Below are 12,630 nucleotides of genomic sequence, written 5' to 3'. Positions count from 1 at the left end.
TGTCAGTTTCAGTAAATTATAATTTTTACTGTACATACATTTTTGGGGAGTGAGGTCAGAGTTAAGCAACAGGTGCCCAGTTAATTTCTTCATCACTGAGTTTTTTACTTGCCTCCAGAAATAGAATTTTTGTAAAAGGATAATTTTAAATGTTGTAGTATGTTGATTTTTGTTAAATAAGGAGTAGGATGACTCAGATCTCTAAACTTTTTTGCCACCTTGTGTCTTGGAGATATAATGCATTTTTTTTTGCTGACGTGCTATCATTTATTTATATATTATATTATTAAGGAAGTTCTCAAAGGGAATGAAGTTAGAAGGATAACATCAGTTCTGTATAGATTAAGTTATTTAAAAGAAGCTTTTATATAGCGATCAAAATTTTTAAATCAGTTTAACAGTTCCTGGTATTGTTCAGAACCAATAAACAAAATTTATCACAATATATATAATACAGGGTCATCATAAAAGAATGGCAGGGTTTAAGGCATGAATTAAGTAAGAACAAAAATACTTAATGTTATATTGTTTTATTTGTCAAACTTTCCATCTCAAATAATTTTGTTACATTATCAATAAGTTTTAATATGCGCCCTCTTTGCTGCTTGGCAATTGTCCAGTTGATATTCGGTTCTGTCCATACGTGATGTAACATATCTTCTGTTATGGTTGTAATTGCTTCCTTAATTCTTTCCTTTGAGTGATTCAAGTCAAATAATTTTTGTGAGTAAACAATGCTTTTAATGTATCCCCACAAGGAGTTAGGTGTGGACTTCTTGGAAGTCAGAAGATAGGGCTTTCTCAGCCTATCCTGAAAATGTTTCATTCAATGCATGACTAATGAATGGATTAAAGTCTGGAGTGCACCATCTTGCTGGAAGTAAATTTGATGTACCTTTTTGAGTTCATTCAGTTAAAAAAAACTGTATCAACACATCAAGATAAAAATTTTTCATTAATAGCCTTTTTATAGCAAAGAGAATAGGGTCAATTACACAATTTTTCACTAATTCACACGAAACATTGACCTTAGGTTTGTCTCATGCTATCTCAAAAACTACATCTGGTTTTCAGATCCCTATATTCGTAAATCATGTCTGTAAGCGTATCCATTAAGGTGAAAATAGCTTCATATGTAAAATATTGCATGTTTTCACTAATTTTGTCTAAAATTTCAACAGCTAACTAAAAACATTTTTCTGTATCAGATGGTTTTATTTCTTATAGTAGCCGAATTTTATATGGATACAAGTGCAACCTTTCCCCTCGTACTTTATGAATGATTTTTTTTTTTGGAATTCGTAAATTAATTTTTCATTAAGCAATAAATTTAATAGGATTTCTGATTGCATATTGTCTAATTTGTTAACACTTTTCTGATACTTGTGGTCTTCCAGATGATTTCTTTCACAGAACGGATCCTGATTATTTGAATTGATTGAATCATTGTTCATTATTTTCATATGGGTCTCCTTTTCATATGTATGTCAAAAAGCATGTTGAACTAAAATTATTGACTTCCGTTCAGCATGCCACAAGACACACTGTGCTTCTTCTTGAACTGATAAAATAGTAAACAAAGAAATGACACCTCAACTACAATACAGAGACTGATGTACTGTTGGCTATACACAAACTTTTCAGTTAAAGACTTAAAATATAATTTTTCAAAACGTCCCTGATGCTTTGATCCGAGCTACTGAAACCCCACCATTCTTTTGTAATGATGCTGTAATATTATTAATTATTTGATTTTAATTTTTTTCTTTTGTTACAGTCATTCACGCATAACTTTTTGCTGAAAGAACATCGACTAATACATGATCAGCAGACACAGTCATTATGTGGAGAATGTGGAAGAGCATTTAACAGTTCAAAATATTTGTTACGACACATCCAAGCTGTTCATCAACCAACTCATATCTATACCTGCCCAGTGTAAGTAGTTAATTAACATTTTTTGTCGTACATTTAAAAATATCTTATAGCAGTGTTGCTAAAGTCTGCTTATTGTATGTTTATTTGCTTATTTACAAGCAAGGAATTTTTCTAGGAAATTTTTTATTTAATATTTTATTAAATTCCAACAGATTTATAGAACGAAAATATTCCTTTGTGCTGTTGTCAGCTGTAAATAGAATTAATTTAGGTATTAAAATTTTTGAGAAATTAATTCATAAAAATCATCTTAAATCCTTTACTATGTAAGGGAAGTACTTGCAAAGAATTTAAAAAGTTAATTCCAGATTTCATTATCTGAAACTTACTTGTTGCTTGAAAATGTTTGTGATAAACAAATTGGATGGCTAACTTTTGCACTATTTGTGTTGAATTACTGCTTTGACTATGATGTATTTTTAATTTAGAAAAGAGAATTTCTGTATTTAATTCTTTAAAAAAAACACAATCAAAAACAGCATCATTCTAAAAAAAATGTAACACTTGAGTAATTTAATCAATTATTGCTATATAATGAGTCATTTATCCACTGAGTATCAGATTAATTTAGATGGACAACACTTTGTGTGGGAGTTGTTAAGAATGTTCAAGACCAGGCTGGACTAGTTACATTTTAATACTATCAGCTTCTCTCTGGACTGTCTCCTGATCTTCATTCTGTTATTGAATTCAAATTAGTAATATATCGTGATGTGGTTATCTAGGGATGAACTACAGGTATACTCCTACATGAACATAGACGTAAGTAACTACAAAACCCAAAGTTATAAATTAATAAGATAAAATTTAATTGGTTATAAGACTATTCTGCAAATTAACATAAAAAAATTCTTGGACTTTACCCATTCACATATATTAAATATTTTTTTTATTTACGTGATTGTAGAATTCATTCAGGACCAAATTTATTAATTCATTACAAGAGTATAAAATTATCTTCAAACTGTTAGTTGTTAAATATTACTGTAACACTAAAAACTGGTTTATTTCTACAAAATTGTCACTTACTTTGCAGTTAATTTAAATTCTGAAAACATTTCTCCTTTTTCAGCAGTTGCAGGAAGTAAGTGCAGCTGGTGTACAATAAAAACTGTTTAGTTGCCATTTTAAATTCAGAACTATGATAGTTATGAATGAACCTTAAATCACTCTCTTGATAATTTTTTTCTTAAACGGGAATTTTATTGTAGTAGGTTACCAGAAAAACTGCCATTAAGAAATTTGATATTGTAAGATTTGTTTTTTATACCCACTTATCTGACCATTTGTACTGATTCTGACTAGAAAAGTTCAACAACCCAGTTCCAGGGGTAGTTGTTTAAACTTATTCATTAAATTCACCTTCACAAGTTTTGGTTATAATTGAATGTTGGTGTAAGTTTTGTTGATTTTATAAAACTGTTATCTAGCTTTGAAAAATATGTTCATTATTAAATAATGGTAGATGAACATATGAATCAAATAAATAGAAGATTCTGTAAGTGTGTGTATGTGTCATTTTGTGTGCTATTATAATACAGTAAACAATAAAAATAGAAATTTATTAAAGTAAACTAGCACACGAAAAACAATAAAATGAGATTTATAGATGATGGAGTAGCTGATTGCATGTACAGTAAGTTCTGTGCATTTCCCATCAATTTTTATGTTTTTTGTTTGTATGAGTATGTAATTTACTTTTAGTTTGTGTCAATTGCCATTTTATATTGTTTGCTATTTGTGTTTATACATTAAGAACTGAAGATGATCAGTTGTTTAAAATCTAAATAAGTATTTTATAAAATCAAAAAGAACATAAAATAAAATACTTCTTTTATGCGTGTACAGATGATTCCAAATTGCACGGCAATCTCTGAGGAATAATTCTATAGCCAAAAATAGGAAAAAAGTTCATATAAACATAGGTCAGAAAACGGTTTATTACGAGTTTTAGCTTGCGAAACATTTAGACTGGCTTTCTGTTCCTGTGACATTAAACCAAACTACAATTCTTGGGGGTACAAATTGAGTGATAAATTTGGTGCTTCCATATGGTTTATGATCTCAGAAATAGAATAAAAGTGGTCCCAGACTTCTATCTCAGTTAGGTTTTAAGAAAAATTGGGTAAAACACGAAAATGTTTTGTCGGAAAATACACTTTTTTAGGTTTGAAATAAAATTACTTTATTAATTTACCAGTAAGTAAATAAAAAATTTTAGTTAGCTTTGTAAAGAATTTAATTCTGAGAAAATTGATGTAAATAACATCTAAAATTAAACAGAAAAGTGATACAATTTTAAATAGAAGAATTTTCATCAATGTTAAGATTACTGTTATTAAAGTATTATTGGCAGTTGATTTTTTAAATAATTATTCTGTATTTTTCTCTATAATTTATGTAGAAATGAATGTACTTCAAAATTTAGTTTATACGCTCTGGCAATTTAAAACTGTAACAGTCTCCTTATTACCAATTTGAATCGCATTACCTCTATAGTTCGGAATAATCGTTAACCTCTAAGCTCCTAGATTGAACAAAAGTAATTTTGGCTTGCTTAACCATTTAATTTTCATTAAGGTAAAACATATACATCTCTAAATCATTATGCCAGATATATAACAACTAATTTGAAATTTCTGGTTAAACTGAAGAAATCGTGCACTGTTGCTGAATGGCTTTGATGGTGCATCATAATTTAAAACCTTGTGGTAATCATGTAAAGGGTTGTTTGAGGTTTTTGGAGTGGTGGTCGTGCAAAGGGTCATTTGTGTGTTTTGTGAGGTAGCCCTGAGAAGAGATGTTGGGTCTGGAAGCTGGTGTCTGGCAATGTCAGCTTGGCTGTAGTCGGGGAGTTTTGGCTCATCCATTGGAATCAGACCCAGCTTCCCTCAGCAGCAGTTGGGTCCCCACAACAGCATGGCAGTGGTGGCCCCACAGTGTCGGCTCAGCATCAGTCGTCTTTCGCTGGTGCAGCCAAGGTGGTTCTCCCTAAGTGATCCTACGCTGGGCCAGCTCCTGCTGCTAGGTCTGCTGGCCAAGGTGATAGAAGCCCAGTAAGTTAGGGCGGAAAGTTAGCATCTGTGCACAGCAGCTCCCTTGGTAGGCTGGCCAGACCTGCTGCTCCAGTGGGGATTTTGGCATTCGTTGGGAGGTCCCACATTGAGCCTACCAAGGAACTTCTTTTGGTTCTTCTCCAGGCAGTGATCGACAACAAATTGACAGTTCACTCTATTGTTAGCTCTTTTATTGGAACCTGTGAGTAGTGGGGCTGCAGCCCCGCTACTCACAGGTGGGAGAGCTGTACGGTCAGCTACTAGGTGGGAGTAACGGTTGGGCAGACGCATACATGTACTGTACTCCTGCTGACATCTGAGCTGCTAGTGTTGTTCACCAGTATGAAGCTCAGCATGTATGTGGCAACAGCACATAATCTCTTGAAACAGATAAAATGCAACATTCTGCTGATGGACTTTTTGCTAACTTTCTATCAAAAATATTATCAGTTTTACAAAAATGTTAAATTAAGATGTTTCTCAATAAAGTTGGGATGTATCTGGTTGAAAAATTTAGACTTTAATTTTGAAAGTACCTTAACATAAATTAAACAGCTGAACAGGATGTAACTATTCTTCTGTGCAGGGATCTTCAGTATCAGTCTGCTTAGCTTTCAAACCATGGATTCATATTGCTGGTACAATAGACTGTTACATTTTTAAATAGAAACTAAAATAAAATTTTTTAATGGTAATACCATGCTATTGGTTTAGTAAATTTTGGTTTTGTTACAGGTGCGCCAAAACATTTACTCAGCAGCCAAGATTAAAACAGCACATGATGACACATGCTACATACAAAAGACTGCAGTGCCAGATATGTGAAAAGGGTTATACCACTTTAAATTCACTAAGAAAACATTTAACTTCTGTTCATGAATTAAAGAAAGATAACCCAGAATATAAAGAAATGTTTGAAAGATTGTCATCTGAAAGAGCTGCATTTTTAGAATTTCAAAAGCAAATAGATTTGCATCCGTTTATGGAAGGTACTCCTATCGATAAACTGCCTAAATGTAATGATCGCAAAGAAGAGACTGCATTGACCGGTGATGAAGGAGGAGGCTCTTCTGAGGCTATATCAAGTTCAATTGGCCAAAGAATACTAAGAAAGGACCGAAAATCTAGACCAAAGTGCTTAGAAGAATTAGAAGTGGAATCATCATCATCTGATGATGATTATACTAGTAAAAGAGTGCCATCAAATAACAAAATTGAGAAATGGGATGAAAATTCTCTTTCATTAGATAGTGATAGACAGAAAAAAGATGAAAGTGAATATACATATGTAGAACTTTTAAGTGACACTGAAGAAAATGAAGTACAGGGAAGCTTAAAAAATATGGATAAATCATCAAAAAAACGTAGAGTTGAGAGCATAGCCCGTGTCCTTAAGGGTCGAAAAACAAATAAACCAAAAACAAGTGGCAGTACTAAGAGCTAGAATTATTTTTTTTGTATGTTTAATTGGGATGTGTATTTAAGTATAAGTAGGTTTTTCTCAATTTGTTTTTGTTTTATTGAAATTAGATGATTTGATGTTGAAATAATTTTAATATATATAAGTTTTAGTCATATAGTGGGATTATTTCTGCAAGTGGAACTGAATAGTTGTTAAATGTTTTAGAATTGGCGGTAAAGTTTATTGTAATCATTTTAAGTTGATTCAGTTTACACTAACTGTTATTCTTATCGCCATTTTGTGATTTACAGACACTTTTCAGCAATTTTCTACTCGTCAGAAATTGTATTTTAGGTCTGAATAAAAATTCTTTTACACATTTTCTGATTTTTCATTTGTTTGTAATCATGAACAGAATATTATTTTATTCACGCTAGGAATACTTAGTGAAAGATTTCAAGGTGAATTCTTGCTATTAAAAAATTGTGTAATTTCTAATTTTAGCTTTTGATTTTTCTTCCATGTATACAATTTAATTTTTCTTTGAATCCAATTTATAATATCAATTCTAATTTAAAAAAAAAAAAAAATTTATCTTTCGTCCTTTAAATTCATCTTTCTAAATATTTTTCATTTTAGAGAAATTTAAATGACGATATACCAGTTATAAGGAAAAATGGCTCCAGTACTGGTAAGAAAAGAAATGCATGCGTGTGTGTAGTGGAAGTATCGCTATCACTCGGCTACCTTATACTTGCAGGATTTACCTACTATATGACATAACCTCTTCTTTTTTTCTGTTTATAAAAATTATGAATGAAATTTTCAAAAATTAATTGGATTAATGCTAGCCATTTATCTTATGACCGTAAAGTTAATACTATTGATAATTAATGTTTTATATTAAAAAGTACCTGAAGTAGTTAGTTTATTTTCATCTAACTGTTGTTAATGACCTCTTTATATCGATACTTTCATTTCTTACTTTTCAAATTTTTCTGTGTTTTTCATTAGCTCAAATTTACAGCTTCTATTACCGGTAGTGCATTTAAATTATTGTCATGTTAGGAAATTTCCTGTGATTTAATTATCTTTCATGTTACATTTCATATATCCCAACAGTTTTAAGTATATCTTTTTTTTATTGTTATTAAATTGAAGCATAATAAATTACTCATTGTATTAATGTTTCACCCAGTATTGTCAGTCATATTTGATTAAAGGAATACGTAGATTAAAAACTTTTTTGTGTTTGCACACTCTTAATTATGTCAATAAGTTTATTTATTATTTTATTTCACAATTATTATTATGTACTTTTTTGTGTATTTTTCACATGGCAATTGCAACTATAAGATTTCTTTTTTTTTTAATATATATATTATTGTAGCATTTCTTTACTGTAATTTCTTTTTATAAATGTAATTTAATGATACAGTATTAACATAGATTGTGGATTGTACACTGTGTGATAGTAATGTTCTTTAGTGCTGAAGGCTACACGTATTGTTGCCAGTTTTGAATATGGTCTGTTTTGTAATTAACCAACTAACCATGAAACCATGGAGCTGTTCTGATAGTGTTTTTATCCTCAGTTGAATAATTTCTACTGCTAGAAAGACATCTGCTGTATTCAAAATTCTTGGACCTTTAAGTTTTCCCTAACATAGAATTTTTATTTTTGTGGAGTTTAAATTTTATTATCTTATGTTGCTTTTCATAGTAACTTATGATGATATAGATGCTGAAATGTGCATTATTTTTCTCTGGAAATGAAGTTAATAAAATTTTTTTTAAATGTTGAAGTACTTTGTTAAAACGATATGACTGGAGGGAAATTTCTATAGTATAATAACTACAATGTTTTTGCATAATTATCTACGAAACTCTATGTTAACCTACAATTATTAAACAAACTCTGTGTTTCTATAATATTACTTTTATGATAGTAAAAAGTAATTAAAGCTAAAAATTCCATCGAAGAATAGTCTTCTTTAGATTTTGTCTTACATCAAATTATTTTATGATAAAAGTATCTATTGATATTTTTGAAAATAATTAAGAACTCCTCAAAAACATTTCCAATGTAAAACAGAAGGAAGCCAGACTTAGTATCTTTTACAAAATTGCACTGCAGCAAAAACATATTATTCCTATATGCCAGTACTTTACTCCAAACCAGAATTTCTCAGTAAATCTTTAGGACTGATATATTTAATATTGAACAACTAGTGAGAGATGTTGGTATAAGGCAATCTTAAAAATTTCATTGCAATGCATTTGTACTCAAAGTATCTGGCGTCCATCTTGAAATGTTCAATTAGTTACTTTTTTGCATTTATCATCTCTTTTTCATGAAATTATGGTAACCACATGGAGAAAATGAAATATATTTAGAAATTTTGGTAAAAGCATTCTAACTGATTTAGCACCCCATTTCCTAATTCAAAATTAGTAAAATTTATTTCTTGGGTAGTAAATTTAATATTTGCAAAAAAAATCACAGAAATTCAATACATCTGGTTTTATACTATTAATAATGATGGTATTTCTCATTTAAAGTTAAACAGCAACAAAAATTGTATACTTAATAAAGGACTTTGTTGTGAAGTTCAGAATTCATTAAAAATACAATCATCATTCTTTTAAGCGTGTGCTCAAGTGACAAATTCCTGCTTGTAATTAGAGCATGTTTGCTAAATGTATAGAAATAATGAGCAGAGTGTGCATTTCCACCAAAGTTAGTAATTTTACCAGTATTGTTACTTTACCAGTACTAGTGTTAGTAATTTTACTAGAGTTTGTGTGTATGTTAGTAATTTACCAGTTAAATTGATAAATTTACTAGAAAGAATTGTAAAATTGCATGTTGGACAGTAAATATTTCAGAAGATAGCAACTTTACTTTCATTAGTAAAAGTACTATTTTCAGAATAGATTACAGAATTATCGTCACTGAAAATGGTAATATTACAAAATGAGAAGTAATTTTACATTCATTATGTAACATTACACTTTGGAACAAAGAATCTGCCCAAAATTTAAAGGATTAGAGGCACAACTGGCAGGGCAAGTTTGTTAAAAAGAACCAATGAAACTGATTCTTTGCTCCTGAGTGTACTATGCTGAGCACAGCATTAATTTTATTTGTAGCCTTACTAGAGGACAGTAATATTACTTTTGGACTTTATACAATGTAGAACGAGAAGATTTTGGTCTCTACTCAGTTAAATATAACAGTTGGTCATAACTTTAAATTAGGTATTAGATCAAGTATTGAGTTACTGAATCAGGTAGTTTTTATGTAATAGTATTAAGGATATTAAGTATAGTAGATTAATATTTAAATTCTTTGAGAAAAGTTAGAACTTAAGAATGAACTAAAATAAAAATTAATAAACATGAAAAAATAATTTCCAATAATTAATATGATTCTGTTTATGAAATAATTTCATAAAATAGCAACAAGTTCGAGCAGTATAAATTATAAGTACATGTTTTTTATTTGTACTATAAATGATTTAATTAAAGAAAATATTGATAATGAATTCCTGTAACCTCGAAAAATATTATCGTGATCAAATATAACTTTTTATAGGGTGTTATTTGAAAGTCATTACATTATTTACAATTATGAACGTTTCAGATGACAGTTTTAAATTGCCTAACCAATGCATTAAAGGTAACTCGAAATATTGAAAAGGAATTCTTCACTACATCATGTAAAATTTTTCAAAAGCAGGATGCCAAATATTTTGAGTACAAGAGCATTATAATAAAATAAATTTCAGATCGTCCTAAACCGACATCTCTCACTAGTTGTTCAATAAAAAATATAATATCAGTCTTAAAAATTTACTGAGACATTGTGGTTTGGAGTAAAGTGCTAGCATACTGCAATGATAACATTAGTTTTTGTGCTATTTTGTAAAAGATACAAGTCTGGTGTCCTCCTTTTTAAATTGGAAAAATGTTGAAATTGAATTGAATTTTACAATTTGAAAAAATCTTGTCATGGAATAGTTATGTTATAAAAAACATAAAAAATCTTATTATTGTTTTGTTTCACAAAAGTAGACATAATACACATAAGCATAAGGCATAATGTGCATAGATGAACATAAGGACATAGCGCCAACTGATGGCGAAATTGTGAAACCCATGCCGACTAATGGTCAGAAAAATGTTAATTTATTTCAGGCATGATTTGAAAAAAAATTATTTAAGGACTAACAGTTGATGGATTGAGATAATTTCTTTTTAATTTTAGTTTTATCAAAAGAACACATTCAACATTTTTTCCGATTGATATTCTTCTGCCTGTACACATTTAAGTGTGTAACGAATAGAAAAAACAGATTGTTTGGCATAAAATACTCCTGGTAGTTAGGCTCTTTTTCCGTTTTTATTTCTGGCATTTCACAACCTACCAGTTGTATCAGTTTTAGAAAGCAGAATTTTGTTGCATCAAGATTTTATATACAATACTTCATAGAAAATAAAAATACAGAACTGCTCTCACCAATGTTACATTTTGCTTCAAATATTTTTTAATTTACTAATAAAGTGTACCATGTTATTAGTTTTAGTTTAGCTACTAAGATGAGTTTCAGTTACCTGTAGAAATCAAATGGTTTCTATTTTTTTTTTCTATTAATTAGTTATTTGCTCATAAAAATAGACAATAACATTTAATTTATAAAATCTATTATTCATTATTTTTTTTAATAGAGCAGGCAAAAGCCCAATTAATTGTGGCATATTTATAAATACATCATTTTTAAAAAGCAGTATGTTAGAAATATTCGGAAAAATGGAAAAAAAGTGCAGTCTTAATTAGTTTATAAATAAAACAAATATCTGCTTTATCTTAATCAGTTGATGATTGTTTTTCAGTTGTTTAACTGTAACTTTAAAGCAGAATGTTGGCTGTTTATATTTAATGTTAACTCCACTATTATATTTAAAAAATATAAAATATTATAATAATTAATATTATATTTAATATTTAAAAAACACTTTCTAATCTAAATGATTTTTTACCACTTTTTTTTAACTTTGAAAAAGATTTTAAACTTCTTTTGTTAGATAACTTGGTTACTTAAACCAGCAGTGTAATTTTAAATTGAGAGTACATGGAATTTTTATGTAGTCATATAAAACTTAACTAAATCATGTTATGTGAGAAGTAGTGTTATAGAATAACTGTTGCAGGTGGAATGTCCTAACATTTTTATGATTTTTTTTTATCAAAACCAGGTTATCTGTTTCAGAATAACTGCAATATATAATATAAAGTTGTATTGTTTCACATTTTTATAGATAGTAAAATTGATCTACAAAGTGCTGTGTAATATAAAATCAGGTTGTTTAACTTGTACATGACCATCTGGTGCAACAGAAAATGCTACGCATCATATTATGGCAGGGTTTTTCTGATTCAGTTAAGTAAATTTAGAGTAGATGGGAAAATGTGCCTTTTATGACTTTTTGTTTTAAGAATATACAAAAATCACAAAGAATGGTTGACTGTTTTAGCAAAAAATAAGTTAAATGAAATCCCCTTTGTATTATTATGAAGACAATAGTTGTGAATCATTTGATTTAATTGAAATAAAATTAAGATAAATACTGGCTGAATGAAACATTCATAAATTCAGATAATATTGGCTAAATTAAATGTTGAATTTTAATAAAACATTGAATTTTTGCATAGATGGCAGCATATATGTGAAATTTTAAATTATTGAGCTAGTATTATTATTTTTCGAAAATAAGAAGTGAAATAAATATTTATGTGGGAGTATAATATTGTTTCGAGAACAATATATTTGCTTTTCTTAAGTAATTTTGTGTGGTATACTATCAAACTCATTTACAACAAATAGAAAAAAGCACAGCAATAAGTAGTGTGAATAACTGATGCAAAATCAATTGATGGTGTATTTATAAAATGGAGTTATTTTACTCTTGAAGTTTGTTAAAATCAGAAAAAATATCTCTTAATTTTTGGTATAAATAATTCAATCTTTTATTAGCTATGCTGTATTCATAGTATAAAAATTCTTTAAAAGATATTGTTCTTTCAGTTTTTCAGCCAATAAATAATATTGTTAAATATTATTTTTATATTGCAATGTAAATTCTTATCCTTCTGTATTATTAAGTCCACAGGTTAGTTGGATTAGATCTCCAATCACCTTTTAATATAACTTGGAGGAAAATGCCCACATT

The 12,630-nt window shown here is 29.1% G+C and overlaps 1 protein-coding gene across 1 annotated transcript in view; it reads left to right on the top strand.

Moving 5' to 3' along the window:
- LOC142323327 (uncharacterized) overlaps nt 1-9,866 on the top strand; it is a 41,488-nt gene extending 31,622 nt beyond the window's left edge. Inside the window, exons 10-11 of the mRNA XM_075362813.1 lie at nt 1,778-1,938; nt 5,730-9,866. Of these exons, the coding sequence (XP_075218928.1) occupies nt 1,778-1,938; nt 5,730-6,438 (870 nt within the window). The 3' untranslated portion in view covers nt 6,439-9,866. The remainder of the gene's footprint in view (nt 1-1,777; nt 1,939-5,729) is intronic.
- The last annotated feature ends 2,764 nt before the right edge of the window (nt 9,867-12,630 follow it).

Source organism: Lycorma delicatula, chromosome 4 (assembly GCF_047948215.1).
Source record: "Lycorma delicatula isolate Av1 chromosome 4, ASM4794821v1, whole genome shotgun sequence".
Classification (NCBI taxonomy): domain Eukaryota; kingdom Metazoa; phylum Arthropoda; class Insecta; order Hemiptera; family Fulgoridae; genus Lycorma; species Lycorma delicatula.
The sequence above is the reverse complement of the archived record's forward strand: the minus strand, read 5'-3'. Positions and strand labels throughout refer to the sequence as shown.